General features: G+C 41.0%; 1 protein-coding gene across 2 annotated transcripts in view; it reads left to right on the top strand.

Annotated features, from left to right (window-relative positions):
* sdk1a (sidekick cell adhesion molecule 1a) overlaps nt 1-19,138 on the top strand; it is a 779,580-nt gene that overhangs the window by 707,034 nt on the left and 53,408 nt on the right. For both annotated transcript variants that reach the window (XM_063058961.1, XM_063058960.1), the window contains exons 34-37: nt 3,621-3,677; nt 10,368-10,469; nt 10,567-10,682; nt 15,363-15,549. In XM_063058961.1, the coding sequence (XP_062915031.1) occupies nt 3,621-3,677; nt 10,368-10,469; nt 10,567-10,682; nt 15,363-15,549 (462 nt within the window). The remainder of the gene's footprint in view (nt 1-3,620; nt 3,678-10,367; nt 10,470-10,566; nt 10,683-15,362; nt 15,550-19,138) is intronic.

Raw genomic sequence — 19,138 nt, 5'->3', positions numbered from 1 at the left:
GATAAAAATGCAGAATAAAGGCTTTTGTATCTTTTGCCTGATAGGAGAGAGGAGCAGAAAGGGTGTCTGAGGCAGATGGAGTCTGTGAGTATGCTGGCTGCTGTATTGAGGCAACAGGTATAGACAGTGCACAGAGCACAGGCTGTTTTGTGTGATGTATTGAGCTGTGTCCACAACTATATGCAGTTTCTTGCGATCACGTGCAGAGTAATTGCCGTACCAAGCTGTGTGCATCTGGACAGAATGCCTTTTATGGTGCATCAATAAAAATTGGTAGCAGTCTATTGGTACATGCCAAATTTATCCTCCTGAGGAAATAAAGGCATTGGTGAACACATGACATCAATGTCTTTGGACCAGAACAGGATATTGGTGATGTTCACAGCTAGGAAGCTGAAGCTGTCAACCTCAACACCATTGATATAGACAGGAACATGTGCACTGCCCCCCCCCCACCCCCCATCACCTATCTGAAGTCAATGAGACAAACTGTTTGGTTTGGTTGATATCCCCTTCCTGTATTCTGACATCATTATTTGAGATCCAGCCCACTACAGTGATATCACATGTAAACTTGTACAAGAAACTAGAGCAGACTGGAAGAGTTAGAGTGATGTTGTTGAGGGTCTTTTTATTGATGACGTTGCTTTTGTTTTGTAGGAGTTGGCTCCTCTTTTAATTGGGTCGAGCTGAAGAAAAGTCCTTAATAATTTCTCTGGACTAATGTCCGGTTAAAGTAGCATTTAGGCTTCATTGAATATTTAAAGAAGGACTTTGCTTATTTCTGCTAAAGATTCTTGTGACTTCCTCAGAGCAGATTAGAAAGGAAGAATGGGACCTCGTTACATAATTCCCACTCAGAGTTTTAAATGATTTGAAGAATAATAAATATTTACTTTGAAATATAGAGGAAAGATGCACCATCATGGATTCTCATATAAGTGCCTAGATTACTCAGAGTAGCTAACACTCATACTTTCATTTATTGATACTGCATTTGTGAAGCAAAAAAAAAATCTGTATTAAAGGCTAAAATGTCACTGAGGTAGTGCTTACAAAATCTGAATGGTGTTCCATCAGTATGTTGGCTTATTTATTTAATCCTTATTCTACCTAAATGCCTTTCCATTTGCACTATTAACTGAAGCAGTTTATTGATATGGTTGACCTAAATAGCTCACCTTGAGTTCATTCATTTCTAGGATGGTATCTGTTGGTGTCATTCTCATTTAAAAACAGGCATTCAGAAAGTAGAAGTTTCAATTTATCTTGCTGATGAACAAGACATTCAAGCAGCCTTTCTTCATACACTAGTTGTAAATGGTGCAAGTAACCTCAGAAAAATAACAGGTGTTTCTGAATCGTTGCATACACAGTAATTGTTTGGCACTCCCTTATAGGAAGTGCGTTAGACTATCATGGAAATAATATTGCTGATTCGCTGGGAAAGCGCAAGGAATAAGATGGTGCGGTTATGATGAGGACCCAGGAAAATTGGAAGGGCTACAAATTCAGATGTGTGATACTGCATTTCACAAATAGCTTGTCCCTGAAAGTTTAAACGCAAACAACAGGAATTCTGCAGATGCTGGAAATTCAAGCAACATACATCAAAGTTGCTGGTGAACGCAGCAGGCTAAGCAGCATCTATAGGAAGAAGCGCAGTCGACGTTTCAGGCCGAGACCCTTCGTCAGGACTAACTGAAGGAAGAGTGAGTAAGGGATTTGAAAGCTGGAGGGGGAGGGGGAGATGCAAAATGATAGGAGAAGACAGGAGGGGGAGGGATGGAGCCGAGAGCTGGACAGGTGATAGGCAGAAGGGGATACGAGAGGATCATGGGTCACCCCCCCCCCCCCGTCTTTCTTCCCGGACCTCCTGTCCCATGATCCTCTCGTATCCCCTTCTGCCTATCACCTGTCCAGCTCTCGGCTCCATCCCTCCCCCTCCTGTCTTCTCCTATCATTTTGCATCTCCCCCTCCCCCTCCAGCTTTCAAATCCCTTACTCACTCTACCTTCAGTTAGTCCTGACGAAGGGTCTCGGCCTGAAACGTCGACTGCGCTTCTTCCTATAGATGCTGCTTAGCCTGCTGCGTTCACCAGCAACTTTGATGTATGTCCCTGAAAGTCATTCTTTTCCTAGTATGGAGTGAAATCCAAGTACCGCAAATTCCAGATGGAAGTCTGCCACTCTGAAGATTTGACCTGACTCTTTATCAGCTAATTAATGCCCATCTTGTCATTATTGTATACAGTAGGGTCCAGAATTTCCAGTCAGCCATAAACACATTAAAAAAAAATCCCTGTTCCACCTTCCCCTTCTCCTCTCCTCCAGAGCTGTCTGTAGTCCTGTACCCTATAGCACCACAGCTAGGTGCAGAACACACAAAGCACAACAAACAGTTATGCCCAAGGCCCAAAGTTTAGTGAAGTTTGAAGCAGTGGGCATATTAGCAAAACTACCTTTGGCATATCACACAACAGCCATAAAGGAAGACTTTTGGGGCATGTGTTAACTTCTAGGCTGAGGTGTTTCAGCAGAACAATGTAGATTAAGAGGGAAACACGAGGAAATCGGCAAATGCTGGAAAGCCAAAGGAATACACACACAATGCTGAAGGAACTCGGCAGGCCAGGCAGCATCCCTGGAAAAGAGTAGACAATTGGTGTTCTGGGCAGGGTCTTGACCCGAAACGTCAACAGGTTACTCTTTTCTATAAATGCTGCCTGGCCTGCTGAGTTCCTCCAGCATTTTGTGCAGTTTAAGATAGGCCTATTAAAACTGTTGGACAAGATGAAAGGGTTTGACAGTGAAAATAATAACCAGTGACAGACATGTAAAAGATGTAAATTTAAGATTCATAGTAATATGTATTTCTAAACAAACATATTGCATCCTTGGCTTCCTCCTTCATTTGGGGTATCAGAAGTGCCATCAAATAGAAACTAAGGCAGATGTTCGAAGAATTATGCCCCGTGCAGAACTGTATTCTGTAATATTTGGCCACCACTAGTTTCTAAAGTCAATTAAATTATAGTGTTTAAAAAGAATTAAGTACTTGAATAAATTCGTTGTGGACTATTGGGAAAGAGCTTGATTAAAATAGCTAATTCCATTATCAAGCTAGGAATAATAAAAACACAATGACCTGAGGCAGCCGCCTTTTGATTTTAAATTTCTGAGATTAAATGAAATGTAATCAGGTTACAGAGATGTAGCAGGAAAGAGCTATATATATATATAAAATGTGCTTAATTACCAGCTCTAGCCAACACCAGCAAGTAACCTTCACTGGGTTTGAAGGCAACATATTTTCATTTGAAAATCCAACCAAGCTTTACATGCATCAACCTGAAAAACAAACTCCAGTTAACATGTTAATTTAGTTTGCAATGTTTCTCACCTTTGTTCATTATAAACATAAAGCTGATGTTTCTCCCGCGTCAGCAGTGTTGTTCTAAATTGGAAATTGAATATACTTTGTATAAATTATGTACTTTAAAGAGAATCTCCATCACTTTTTTATGTATTATAATTAAACCTTAACCTCTTGTTAGTGTTTGCAAATACTAATCTTCTAAATCCCAACTCACTTGTTTTGCTTTACTTACCTTACATAGCTGAGAGTAGCTTCAAGACAATCAGCAGCTCCACAGTAACCGAATTCGAGCTAACACGTAAGTGTAGACACACTGATCTTTTGTTTTTTATGTTGTTATGATTAATGTTGATGTAACTTGGCTTTTACATGTATTCAAAGATACTTGGATTGAAGTACTGTACTGGTTTGGAAATGATGTATACTCTTTAAAAGCAATTAGTTATCTAACTGTTTTCTAATACATGGAAAGAGAATTTTGTACAGGCGGGTTTTAATTGTTTCCTGTCATTTCAGCAGATATTTTTGTCAGGTTTCTGTAACACTAATTTCTTCTGTTTCCTCACTCTCACCTGGTTTTCCTATCTCTCTGCACACAGTGCACTTTACTTCTCCCTTTTTCTGTTACTGGCAATTAATTTAATTTCCTCTCATTACTTTTTAAAAGGCGAAATTTAAATGCCTTATTTTTGTGTAATAAACTTTGGTGCCAGCTGTGCTGTTTATATGTTCCATCTTTCCACTCGCTGTTCCTCGTTTGTATTTTGTGAGCCATCTCAAAATGTACAGACAGCCAACCTCCTGATACCAGTATAGCGAATTGGTTCTGCACAAAGAAACAATGAAACTTGTGAAAGGATAAATTAATGAATGTGAATGTTAATTTATTGAAACATGATAAATTTTATATTTAAATCATTTGAACTTAAACTTCATTGAATTATAAAATTATTATGGTGCAGAATTAAGCCAGTTGGTCTCTCAAGTGCTCCTAGTCACAGTCTCACGGTTTCAGTGAACCGGGTTCAATCTTATCCTCCACTGATGCCCGTGTGGATTTTGTATGGTCTTCATGTGAATTTATTAGTTTCCCTCAGCCACCCTAGTTTCTTCTCATGTGCCAAAGATGTATTGGTTGTTAGGTTATTTGGCTATTGAACATTGCACCAGTGCTAGTGGGTGGTAAGGGAGTTAATTTGTTAATCAGTTTGTGTTGGTAAATTACAAGTAAGGAAGCTGGGGAGTAGGTTTAGTGGAATGAGTTCTCCTGCACTTGATGAACAGTTGCATCCATCATATAATTTAGTCGAGTTCTTGGGCACAGCTGAATATAGTTTCAGTTTTCTTAATTGATTCTCTGGCCTGCTTTGAGGGACTGATACCACCAAGCGCATGTCATTGCCAATGGTCCTGTGCTGTAACTGAGGGTATGAGGAAGAAATGGGAGGGGGTATTGCAGCTGAATACTGTACTGGGGGAGCACTTTCGGGTCCTTTTCTGTGATGGTCAGATGGAGAAAGGAAAGTAATATTTGGAAGCCTTGGGGTGCAGTGGGCCAGTGAAGGAACAGAGGTAAGGGGAATTTGCATTGATGGTCAGAGGGAAGGATGCCAGAACCATATGTTCTAATGTGAAGAGTGGGGGGATGTGAATCGTGCTTAATATTGAGCCGAGCTTGAAGTATGTGTTGGTGGCAAGAGGTTATTGGGGATGGAGGATTTCACTGAGGGTAGGGGATGGGAGGTCAATGGTTTGGATCTGGGCCTTGGGTGATCAGATGATTAGGGAGGGCAGAGAGAGATTAGGAGAAAGTACGGGGTTGGGGTTTCAGAACAGTTAGTAGTGGATGACAGTCGTACACGACTGTGTAACTAAGAGCCCTAGCTGATCAGATTGACAGATTAGCACAGCACTGGAAACCAAGTTGACCCTGAAGTTCCCATTGATAATCTCCCCAGGGCATCAATGTCCGATTTCTCCTGCAATGGTTTAAAAGGAACCTTGCAAAAGGAATTTTGTCATCCTGTGTGCCCTCACACAAACAACAAGTTGGAGGCACAGAGATGCTCACAGCTAAGTTTCCCGGCTATATTTCCGGAGAATCACTAAATGACCTGGAAATGGTCTTTCCCATTTCACTCTAAATCAAAATCAGTTTTCAATTCATAATGCTAAAAGAAACAGTATTATGTATTGGATTTCTAAGCAATTTCATTTTACTGTGAAACTCTGGCACCGCAAGTCTCATCAGAAATATTGCAAACTAGAACATTATTCACCTTGATTTAGTGAGTTACTTTTCAGTGGCTTCTCTTCACTTTCCCATACTGATGTTGTGTGTGTTCACCAAGAATCTACAAGTAGCATGTACGTAGAGTCAGAATCTGGTTTAATATCATTGGCATATGTCGTAAAAACAGGTCAACAGCATGGCTCTTCGCACAGCTTTAGACCACCTGGACAACACAAATACCTATGTTAGGATGCTGTTCATTGACTATAGCTCAGCATTTACTATCATCATTCCCACAATCCTGATTGAGAAGTTGCAGAACCTGGGTCTCTGTACCTCTCTCTGCAGTTAGATCCTCAACTTCCTAACCAGAAGACCACAATCCGCGGATTGGTGATAACATCTCCTCCTCCCTGACGATCAACCCTGGTGCACCTCAGCGGTGTGTGCTTAGCCCACAGCTCTATTCTCTATATATACATGACCATGTGGCTAGGCATAGCTCAAATGCCATCCATAAATTTGCTGATGATATAACCATTGTTGGTAGAATCTCAGATGGCGACGAGAGGGTATACAGGAGCAAGATATGCCAATTAGTGGAGTGGTGTCGCAGCAACAACCTGGCACTTAACATCAGTAAGATGAAAGAGCTGATTGTGGACTTCAGGAAGGATAAGACGAAGGAACACATACCAATCCTCATAGAGAGATCAGAAGTGGAGAGAGTGAGCAGTTTCAAGTTCCTGGGTGTCAAGATCTCTGAGGATCTAACCTGGTCCCAACATATCAATGCAATTATAAAGAAGGCAAGACAGCGACTATACTTCATTCAGAGTTTGAAGAGATTTGGTATGTCAACAAGTACACTCAAAAACATCTATAGATGTACTGTGGAGAGCATTCTGACAGACTGCATCACTGTCTGGTATGGGCGGGGTGGGGGGGGGAAGGGGGGCTACTGCACGGGACGGAAAGAAGCTGCAAAGTGTCGTAAATTTAGTCAGCTCCATCTTGGGTACTAGCCTACGAAGTACCCAGGACGTCTTCAGGGAGCAGTGTCTCAGAAAGGCAGTGTCCATTATTAAGGACATCCAGCGCCCAGGGCATGCCCTTTTCTCACTGTTACCATCAGGTAGGAAGTCTGGAAGCCTGAAGGCACACACTCAGCGATTCAGGAACACCTTCTTCCCCTCTGCTCTCCGTTTCCTAAATGGACATTGAACCCTTGGACACTAACATATTATTTCTCTTTTTTGCACAATTTTTAATCTATTCAATATATATATACTGTAATTGGTTTACTTATTTATTATTTTTTTCTGTTCTATATTATGTATTGCATTGAACTGCTGCTGCTAAGTTAATAAATTTCATGACACATGCAAGTGATAATAAACCTGATTCTGATTCTGAAATTTGTTGTTTTGCAACAGCGGTACTTTGCAATACTTATTATAAAAAAAACTATAAATTACAATAGGAAATTACATATATATAAATTAAATTAAATAAGTAGTGCAAAAAGAAAGCAAAAATTGAAAAGAAATAGGTAGTATACATGGGTTCTTTGTCCATTCAAAATTCTGATGGTAAAGGGGAAGAAGTTGTTCCTGAAATACTGAGTGTGTTTCTTCAGGCTCCTATACCGCCTCCTTGACGGTGGCAAGGAGACAAGGGCATGTCCTGGGTGACAGGGATCCTTAGTGATGGATGCTGCTTTTTCAAGGCATCTTTTTTTGAACATGGCCTCGATGCTGAGGAGGCAAGTGCTGTGATGGAGCTGGCTGAGTTTGCAACTTTCTGCATTTTTTTCCAGCCCTGTACAGTGGCCTCTCCATACCAGACAGTGATGCAATCAGTTAGAATGCTTTCCACAGGGCATATGTGAAAATTTATCGGACTCTTTGGTGAAATGCCAAGCCTCCTCAGACTCCTAATGAAAAATAGCCTCTATCGTGCCTTCTTTGTAATTGCATCAATATGTGGGGCCCATCTTCAGAGATGTTGACAGGCAGGATCAAAACTGCTCACCCTTTCCTTCTGATCCCTGGATGAGGATTGGTGTGTGTTCCCTTGACTTCCCCTTCCTGAAGTCTGCAGTCAATTCCTTGAGTGCAAGGTTGTTGTTGAGACATCATTCAACCAGTTGATCTACCTCATTCCTGTACACCTTCATTTCCCTTCAGCAACATCATTAGAAAGTATTGTTAGTTTCCGTGTGTGTGTGTGTGTGTGTGTGTGTGAGAGAGAGAGAGAGAGAGATGATGCGCGTGGCCAAGTGGTTAAGGCATCGGTCTAGTGATCTGAAGGTTGCTAGTTCGAACCTCAGCTGAGGCAGCGTGTTGTGTCCTTAAGCAAGGCACTTAACCACACATTGCTCTGCGACGACACCGGTGTCAACCTGTATGGGTCCTAATGCCCTTCCCTTGGACAACATCAGTAGCGTGGAGAGGGGAGACTTGCAGCATGAGCAACTGCCGGTCTTCCGTACAACCTTGACGAGGCCTGTGCCCTGGAAACCTTCCAAGGCTCAAATTCATGGTCTCACAAGACAAACGGGTGCCTATATTGTGATGAGGACCCACAGCTTACATTCATCATTCTCTTTTTCATCCCTCAGCTAACTCCAGATTGTCATTCTGCTTGTCCTGCATCCAGCATTGAGTGAGCATGATTAAAAATCAAGACCAGTAATTTGGTGCCTATGACAAACTCCATCCACAGTCTCATGTTCCATTCCCTAGCCATTGACTCCATATCCACTCTGCCTAGGCCTTTCGGTAGGTCTTAATGAGAGCACACCCCCCCCACACACCCCAAACACCAGTGAGTAGAGGCCCAGAGCCATCAAACACTCCTCATACGTTAACCCTTCAATTCCTGGGATGATTCTCATGAACCTTCCCCAATGCCAGCAAACGTTTTCTTAGATACTCACAACATGCCAAGTGGACTCTAACCAATGCCTTATACAGCCTCAGCAAAACATCCTTGCTTTTATCTTCAGTCCTCTCGAAATGAATGCTAAAATTGCATTTGCCTAAGTTACCTGCAAGCTAACTTTCAGGGACTCCCAACAAAGTCTCTTTGCACCCCTGATTTTTGAATTTTCTCCCCATTCAGAAAATAGTCTACGAGTTTATTCCTTCTACCAAAGTGTGTGACCATATGCTCCTTACCCTATATTCCATCTACTATTTTGTTGCCTATTCTCCCAGTTTGTGTACATCCTTTTGTAGACTCTCTGCTTTCTCAACACTACCTGCCCCTCCACCAATCATCTGCGAACTTGGCCAGAGCCATCAATTCCATCATCCAAATTATTAACATATAACGTGAAAAGAACCAGTCCTAACACTGACCCCTGCAGAACACCACTAGTCACTGACAGCCAACCAGAATATGCCCCTTTTACTCCCACTCTTCACCTTCTGCCAGTCAGTCAATATTCTGTCCATGCCTGCATCTTTCCAGTAATACCACGAGCTCTTTTCTTGTTTTGCGGCCTCATATGTGACACCTTGTTAAAGGTCTCCTTAAAATTTAAGTAAACAAAATCCATTGGCTCTTTTGTGTCTGTTCTACCTACTATTCCCTTAAGGAAAACTTGCTGACTTTGACCTATTTTATCATGTGCCTCCAAGTACCCCAAAACCTCATCCTTAATATTGGACTCCAAGATCCTTCCAACCACTGAAGTCAAGCTAACTGGCCTATAATTTCCTTTCTTCTGCTTCCCTCCCTTCTTAAAGGGTGGAGAGAAATTTGCAATTTTGCACTTTGGTCTATGTTGGCTCTCAGTTCAGCAGACCTTCAATTTTAATATTCTTATACTTATTTCCAAATCCCTCAATGGCTTGACCTTTCTTAAGTTTATAACCTCCATTCTGTATTTTGGGGAAAAAAATCTGATTATTTTCCCCCATCATCCCCGATTTCAATTGTTTTGTGGCAACTATGCTTTCTCTTTGTAAATGCTCTGTGTTTTTAAGTATGCTAATTGATAAAAGGAAACTCAGAGGACAGAGTAGATTTGGTAAGGACTGAGATGTAGTTATGTTAATATCCCGACATGTAAAAAACTACAAAACGTTACTCTAATCTGTCACCATCTGACAACTATCTGACAAAGCCAACTGTCATCAAAAGAAGCACGAGTATTACTTAGTGTTTACTTGGAGGATTCTTCTCACTTTCCTCTTTCTTTGTCCCTTTGGAAGTCCCTACAAAGGACTGTGAGAATGGCTGAGAGGATGATAGAGATCTCCCTACCATCCATTGGGGATATTTGTGAGGAGCACTGTGTACACAGGGCCCTTAGTGTTAGCAAGGATCCCACCCGTCCATCCAACATTCCCTTTGACTTTCTACCATCAGGCAGGAGTCTCCAATGCGTGAAATCAAGAACGGTCAGGATGGGAAATGGTTTCTTCCCTCAGGCCATCAGACTTCTGAACTTACTGCCACATCGTATTCAGAGTATCAATGGTTAATCTGTTCTGTACTGACAATATTTAATTTATGCACTACTTTGTTTATTTATGCATAATTCATCTGTAGATTTTATCTTTACTCTGCTAAGTTATTGTGTGTTATGTGTATGACTATGCTTTACACCCTGGTTTAGAGAAACATCTCATTTGACAATATACATATATATAGTTAAATGACAATAAACTTGACTATAATTGTAAGTAAAGGTAACTTTTGCATCTGTAAAATATATTGGGAGTTTTTCATATCTATTCACAGAACTGAAGAAATACACAAGATATGAAATCTTAATGAAAGCATTTAATGTGGTGGGCGAGAGTCCAGCCAGCAGTCCTAAGGAGGTCTATGTGGGAGAAGCAGGTAAGCAGGTAGAGGGAAAGAGTTGTATCTTACTTTTTATCAACTTAATGCATGCTCAACTAATCTCCATTAAACCTCTGTATGCTTCTTCTGTTAGTTCCTACAAGAGGTCCTCAAGATGTAAGTGTAAGACCCCTCACCGCAACCCAACTGGAAGTTACATGGCATCCACCTCCAGCCGAGGCACAGAATGGGAAAATACAGGGTTACAAGGTAATCATAAATTTAATGAGCTTACTTACTGCCTGTTATGCTGCTGGCATTTAGAGCAGCAGTGAAGGTCCTCCATTTCTGTCTGCCTATGCAGTCACACACAGATACAGAATGATTCTTCATTGCTGTTTCCGTAACAATTTTTTTTTACCAGTCAGGGTTGTTAACCCTGAGCTGAGCCCCAGAATGTGGAGGACCAATGGACCACTTTTAGTCTGCCCTCTACCCTTTGACCTGTTTGACAGGGGTGATCCTACGAAGAGCCAAAGCACAAGGCCCTGACTCCAGCCAACATAGCTCTCCTGGTCATTGAGGCACGCAAGGCTTCAAACCCTATGACAAGCTTGTGTCCTCTTGGAGGTTTAATGACTTGGTAAAAACATAGTTATTGTGTAAGTGGATAACTGTGTGTTTCATATAATCTATTTTATACTTTTGGAGCATACCATTGAGGTCTCTTTACAATTAACTGCTGCTTTACCAGGTGAAGCTTTGTAACCCCCCTAATACTGGCATTTTCGTAGAAAATTTCCATAAGTTTCAAAGCATTTTAAATGTATACACTGTTCAATATTGGGAAGTAGAAGTCCATGGAATTGTTTCTTTCTGGAAGGGTAGAAATTTTTTTAGTACCGACTCTACTTTTGCACACTTATTGAATAGTGAAACTGGGTGAGATAAATGGAAGAGATCTGCACACATTTGTCAAATTAACACTACACTAATGAAATTGGAACAACGGAGGGTTAAAAAACCTTTGAAAATGACCTTGTTTAACTGTGAATGTGATTGTTATAATAGTCTGCTTCACTCCATGGTCAAGCTGTGAATTTATTAAGATTAACATCCTGTTTCAAAAAGTGTGTTAACGTAACCAATACTGCAATTTAAACCAGATGGATACAATGACTGAAGGTGGTCATTGAAATAATGTACAAAGTATACAACCAGTATTGAACATGTATTTGGAAAACTCAATAAGATAGAACTTGAAGTTACTAAAATGAATCCTGTTATACATGTCAAGTTTTATGCTTATGTCATGTCACTGCATTAAATGATAAGGGAAAGGTCCAAGAAAATTTATGTGATGTAATTTATTAGCGTTTGAACTTTATAACAAGAGGCATTGGCTTTTATCGTGAGAGGATTTGAGTACAGTCATAAAGGTGCATTATTGCAATTCTATAAAGGCTTTGTGAGATCACACCTGGAATATTGTGCAGATTTTTGGTCTCCCTCTAAAATAGAATTTACCTGCCCAACGGGGAGCGTAGCAAAGATTCATTAGACTGGGTTTGAAGGACGGTGGGTTTGCCATGTAAGGACAGACCTGTGTCCTCGAGTTCGGAAGAATAGAAGGACATCTCCATGAAACTTAGAAAATTCTTGCAGGGATCACCAGGCTGGTTGTAGGGGGAATGATTACTCTGGCTGAGGAGTCTAGAACTGGAAATTTCAAACTGAGGAAGAGACTATTTGGACTGACAAAAGGAGAAACCTTTGCATGCAGATGCGGGTGAATGCTTAGAATTCTGTACTCTAAGAAACCATGGAGTCTCAGTTATTCAGTTCATTCAAAACAAGATTGATAAATTTTCCAATTTCAAGGTAATCAGGGATTCAAGATTCGTCTATTTATTACATGTCCATGAAAGCATACAGTGACATGTGTCATTTGTGTTAACAACCAACACACCCCCGGTGCACTGGGGGCAGCCCGCAAGTGATACTACACATTCCGGCATCAAGTTAGCATGCCCACAACATTCAGCATAACAACACAGGAGACGACTAACAACAAAACAAGCACCACTCCTCCTCCCATCCATGCACATTCACAGTCTTCTAACCCCAAGACAGGCCATCTTCTTCAGCAACCATCCTCCATCAGAATCGAAATCAGACTTGGACACGTAGACATTGGGCCTTCAACTACCCCAGTGGACTCACAGAGATTCGCAAACCCAGGGCTCAAACGCCAGAGTTGACGACAACATGACCCCGGACACAAGACCTCAAACTCTGGTCTCACCAATTCACGAATCCAGGAAGGGGAGGTTGTGGGTGTGGTGGTGGGGGGTTATTATATCTCATTCATCCTGAAGCAGATCAGACAAAATCTAGAGTTCTGGGTTCTGTAGCAATCCCTGAGAGAAAAAAAAAACACTTTTATTTGAGTTATATAACAGATCGATCAGTCAATTATTACAATTCAGCCCTGATATGGACAGGATGAAATTATTTATGGACTGTACCAGGGCACAAATCAAAGAAACAATCTGATGTGTGTTTGAAAAGAATCTTTATTTACCAAGATGTCTAGGAGAAGGTAAGTCCTAAACAAAAGAAACAATTTACCTACATTACACCCCCCCCCCCCACAGAATAGGTTGCATCTGCCCTTTTTTAAAGAAACATTTAAGTTTGGAGATCTAACTACAACAATGTTTGATGTAATGTTTTGTGCCTCCTGAAATCAGTATTTAGGCAGCTCAGTGCAAGAGAGAACCAGAGAAGTTGAAGTAGTTGACCAACAGGATGACAAGAGTTACGGTAAAGGATTGTCTTGAAGCTTAATGCTCAACTCAAGCAGACAACTGAGCAAAGTGAATTCCTGACTGAACTGTCAGAGAGAGAGACATAACAAATATTCTGCTGCTATTCTATAGTACTTATTGCAACTTACATTATAATTATTCCTCCTGAATAAATCGTTAAACCATTTATTATTTCTCAACCCTGTTGGACATTTAATGGTCAAACCTGAGACATATTTGCCTGCAGCAAGATCTAAACCACATTCAAATATCCACCAATAAGTGACAAGTTATATTTCTGTCATATAAATGTCAGAAAATGATCATCTTCAACAAGGAAGAATCCAATCATTCATCCTTGATGTTCAATGACATTATAACCATGGAATCCCCAATCATCTAGCTGTTGGGTAGGTCACCATTGACCAGAAATTCAAATGTGCTAGCCACAAAAATGCTGTGTATGTAAATGGAAGTCAAAGGCTGTGTGTTCTGTGGTTAGCAGCTTGCTTCCTGATGCCATGAAATATTTCTTACATCTACAAGTCACAGGTCAAATGTGTGATGAAACTCATGATATTTGCCTGGATGAGCGCAGTTCCAAAAATACTCAAGATGATCAAATACCTGTAAAAAAAAATTGTAAATAATTTGTGTTTAATTTATACTTTAATTGTGAATGCTGCTTACATAACAGTATACGACTGTGATGCCTACAATAAATTTTCATTGCACCTGTGCATACGTGTTGTGTATATCACAAAGACTTAATTTTGACCTTACCTTTGAATGCCATTCAGAATAGAGCAGTCCATTTGATAGACAGTCTACCTATCACCAGCATACTGTGGCTGCAGAATGAACCATCTGGAAAATACAGATATTCTGACAGAATCCTTCAAACTCTACCAACAAGAAATATGAGGGCAGCAGACATGTGGAAACGCCATGGTTCTCCTCCAAGTCACACACAACATCCAAAACTGGAAATAGGTTGGCATCTTCACTGGCCAGGATGTGTAGATCCTTGAACTTCCTTACTGTGGATGTACAACCAAAAAAGATTGAAGTACTTCAAGAAGGTGGTCTTGCATGGACAACCTCCATCCCGTAAATTAATAATGAAACAAAACTGGTATTTGCAAAGCTGCAGTACAGTGAAGAATCTGAAAAAACAATTCGCTCAACACTGAGCAGGAAAGGAAAAGAAATGTTTTATTTATTTGCAGTCCTTTCAATTCCAGACATCCCACCCTGCAAAAACTCATTTCAGGGAGGTAGCACCCCTGCCCCCTGCAACCCCATATCCCCCCCGCCCCCAGTCGACCTCCAAGGGTGTATGTAATACTTTGTTTAGTGATTTTGTCTAATCTGTAAACCAAGTTGGGTATATGCAGAAAATGTGACATTAAAATATGTACATGTGTTATATTATCATGTTTACTCTATTACAACTTTAAGCAAGTCTACAGGGAGTTTGGCCTCATCATGTAGGACATCAATAGCGTAGCTCCTGGGCAGCTAACCAGCTAGTTTAAATAATGTTAGCTACTCTAACGAACAAATGACACCTGTTAAACTCACCTCAACATGTCTTTTACATTTTAACCCACTAAGGGCAATTGCAAGCAACACTGTCATTATTTTTGAGGTCGACTGTAAAGTCCGCCCGCAGAGAAAACTGATAGGTTTACTTGGCATGAAGAGAGACCTATCAGGATGCTCGCTCTCCCTCTCCCTCTCCCTGTCAAAAAAATCGATTTGCAAGATATTGTATATAATTTCCGGGTATGAGGGAGTCGCTATCAATATGCGGGAGACTCCCGGAACTTCCGGGAGAGGTGGGATGTCGGCAATTCCTGTGATCCTGAGATATTCTTGGGTTGGTACTTTTCTTCTCCTTGTGCCTGTTATGCTGTTGGTGTTAAGGGCAGCAGTGAAGGTGCTCCATCTTTGTCAGTGTTCAGGGCTTCCTTCATTGTGTCAGTAGCTTCATTTTGGTTTTCACTACTGTCCATCACACAAGTCCCGGGTGGAGAAATGCTGTCGCACTCAGATATACAAAGATTCTTCATTGCTGTTTCCGTATACAGCATATAGCATATGGTACAATAAAAAATTGTGAAAATTGCCTCTGCAGATCTATTACTGGGAGCAACAGAAGCAAAATGATACAGAGAAGATGAGGATCCTCTTCCTCCCAGAAAACACCATCCGACTGAAAAACCTGACAAGCTACACCTTGTACATGGTTAGCGTGTCAGCATTTAATGCTGCAGGGGATGGACCAAGGAGTGAACCTGCTGAAGGAAGAACACAACAGGCTGGTAAGAAATGGGTTCAAATGTTATTCAGAACTTTTGTAATAACCAAATACCTTAATAATGATTACATTTTCTACTTATTACTGAAGTTCCTTTGTATCTTGCCATTCATACTGCATTATAATATAGAGATACATTTTAATACTTGGCAATAACAGGAAATCTTTGAAAGCAACTTTTATCATGTAAGGTCTATATAATTCATTGCAAATCATGCTTTGAGACTTGCAGCAAATAGTAAGGACCTTCTGGGCAGCAACCCTTCCATCATATGTTTCCAGGCCACCTTGTGCACAATTACATGCACCAATTTACATCTTGCCCCTACTCTGTAATGTAACTTGTTCAAATATCATTAAGTACACTCAGCTGTTTCATATTAGAAGTAATCAGTTGTCTCCCCATGAATCTTTGGAAGATATCCCAGCTGAATTGACATTGTGCTACAAAAATGGGAGGCAATGGTCATATTCATTGACCATTACCTGCTAAATTAGCTAATCTTAGCTGATCAATTTCAAAGCACCACTCTCGGCAACCTTTCAGAAAAAGAAGATACAGGTCAGAGCTCCTGATTACTATCCAGTAACCCCTGCTGGAATGTAAGTGTCTATTGATGTGAGCTCAGCTATGATTCGCCTCATAACACACTGCTTCTACTCTAGAAGACCATGTGTGAAATGTGATCGTCTGGGTTTAATACACCTACAGAAACTAGAATTGTGATGTAGGTTCCAGTACAGAATTATAGCACTGTAAAAGAGGCCTCTGTGAATTTTCCTCCCGTTTCAGTTCTTGACCTGGTGCTACTACTGTTGTAAGATGGTTTCTAATGAAGACTGGGGAAGAGAACATGATTGACATGTTTGCAACTGGAGACAATTTATGGAGTGCGTTTTCAAGGCAATAATTGTGACATGAACATCAACATTAAGAGCAAGTTAACTATATTTCTAACCATATATTCTAGTAAGGAAGTTTAATTATGAGCCCAAGGGGGTCTATTAGCCTTGTGGGCAGGTATGCTAGAACTGTTGTGGCGGGTTCAAACTAATGTGGCAGGGGAATGGGAATAGAGCTGAAGATGGGGCAGTTGATATACAAGCAGAGGCAGTGTGCTGTTAGACTACCAGGAAGGACAGAAAGATGATAGGGAAAAAATTGCGGTCAGTGGATGAGTTGCAGTGTAATGGTGGACAAAATTGAAACGCATAATGAATACAGGACTGAAGGTCCTGTATGAATGCATGCAGTATACAGAATAAGGTGGACGATCTTGTAGCACAGGCAGGGATTGGCTGGTATGATGTTGTGGGCATCACTGAATTATGGCTGACAGCATATTATAGTTGGGAGCTTAACATCCAAGGATACACATTATATTGAAAGGACAGGCAGGTAGTAAGAGGGGATGGTATGGCTCTGTTGGTAAAAAGTGAAATGAAATCCTTAGAAAGAGGTGACATAGGATCTGGAACTGTAAAATCCTTGTGGAATAAAGTTAAGAAACTGCAAGGGCAAAAAGACCCTATTGGAAGTTATATACAGGCCTCTGAACATTAGCCAGGATGTGATTTACAAATTACAGTAGGAGATAGAAAAGGTATGTCAAAAGGGCAATGTTACAAGTCATGGGGGAATTCAATATGCAGATAGATTGGGAAAATCAAGTTGGTGGTGGATCCCGAGAGAGAATTTGTAGAATGCCTACGAGGTGGCTTGTTAGAGCAGCTTTTGGTTGAGCCCACTAGAAGATCAGCTATTCTTGATTATGTGTTGTGCAATGAACTGGATTTGATTAGAGAGCTTAAGGTAAAGGAACCTTTAGGAGACAGTGATCATAATAATATAGAATTCACCCTTCAATTTGAGAGGGAGAAACTAAAGCCAGTTGTGTCAGTATTATAGTGGATGAAGGGAATTATTGAGGCATGAGAGAGGAGCTGGCCATAGTTGACCGGAAGGGGACACTAGTAGGGATGACAGCAGAGCAGCAATGGCTGAGTTTCTGGGAGTAATTCAAAAGGTGTAACATAGATATCCTAAAGAAGAAGCAGTATTTTGAAGGCAGCTTGATGAAACTCTGGCTGACAAGGGAAGGTAAAGCCAAAGAGAGGGCATATAATAGAGCAAAAATTAGTGTGAAGTTAGAGGAATGGGAAGCTTTTAAAAACCAACAGAAGGCAACTAAAAAGCCATAAGAAGAGAAAGAGGAAATATGATATTAAAGAGGATGCTAGAAGTTTTTTTCAGATATTTAAAAAGCAAAAAAGAGGCAAGAGTAGAAATAGGACTGCTACAAAATGATGCTGCAGAGGTAGTAATGGGAGACAAGGCAATAGAACGTGAACTGAGTAAGTATTTTGCATCAGTCTTCACTGAGGAAGACACTAGCAGTATGCTGGAAGTTCGAGAGTGTCAGAGGGCAGAAGTGAGTGCAGTTGCTTGGGAAGCTGAAAGGTCTGAAGTTGGGTAAGTCACCTGAACCAGGTGGGCTACACTCCAGTGTTGTGAAAGAGGTACCTGAACGTGAAGGCATCAGTAGTGATCTTTCAAGAATCACCAGTTTCTGGAATGGATCTGGACTGGAAAATTGTGAATGTCACTCCACTCTTCAAGAAAGGAGCAAGGCTGAAGAAAGGAAGTTACTGGCCAGTTAGCCTGGCTTCAGTGGCTGGGAAGTTGTTGGGAGTCAATTGTTAAGTATGAGTTTTTGTGGTACTTGGAGGCACATGATAAAATAGGTTAAAGTCAGGGTGATTTCCTTCATGGAAAGTCTTACCTGACAAATCTTTTGGAGGTTATTTGAAGAAATATCAAGGAGGATAGACAAAGGAGAATTGGTGGATGTTATCTACTTGGATTTTCAGAGGGCCTGTGAATAGGTGCCACACATGAGGCTGCTTAGCAAGAGGGAAGATATTAACATGGATAGAACGTTGGATGATTGGCAGGAGGCAGAGTAGGAATAAAGAGACCCTTTTCTGATTGGCTGCCGATGACAAATGGTTTTCCGCTGGGGTCAGTGTTGGGACTGTTTCTTTTTATGTTGTATGTCAATGAATTGGATGATGGCCAAGTCTGCAGATGGTATGAAAATAGGTGAAGGGGCAGGTAGTGTTGAGGGAGTAGTGAGGCTGCAGAAGGACTGAGACAGATTAGGAGAATGGGTAAAGATGTGACAGGTGGAATTCACTGCAGGGGCATGTATGGCCATATACTTTGGTAGAAGGAATGGAAGTATAGATTGTTTTATAAATGAGGGGAAAATTCAGAAATCCGAGGTGTAAATGGAGTAGGGAGTCCTTGTGCAGGATTCCTTAACAGTTACTATGCAGGTTGAGTCAGTGGTGAGGTAGGAGAGTGCAATTTTAGTGGTCATTTTGAGAGGACTAGCATATTAAAGCAAGGATGTAATGCTGAGGCTTTATAAGGCACTAGGGAGGCATGCCTTGTAGTATTGTAAGCAGTTTTGGGCCCCTTGTCTGAGAAAGGATGTGCTGACATTGGAGAGGGTCCAGAAGGGGTTCACAAGAATGATCCCAGGAATAAAAGGGTTACTGTATGATGAGCATTTGATCACTCTGAGCCT

This window comes from Mobula hypostoma, chromosome 9 (assembly GCF_963921235.1).
Source record: "Mobula hypostoma chromosome 9, sMobHyp1.1, whole genome shotgun sequence".
NCBI lineage: Eukaryota > Metazoa > Chordata > Chondrichthyes > Myliobatiformes > Myliobatidae > Mobula > Mobula hypostoma.
Note: the sequence above shows the minus strand (reverse complement) of the source record. Positions and strands in the feature narration are given on the sequence as shown.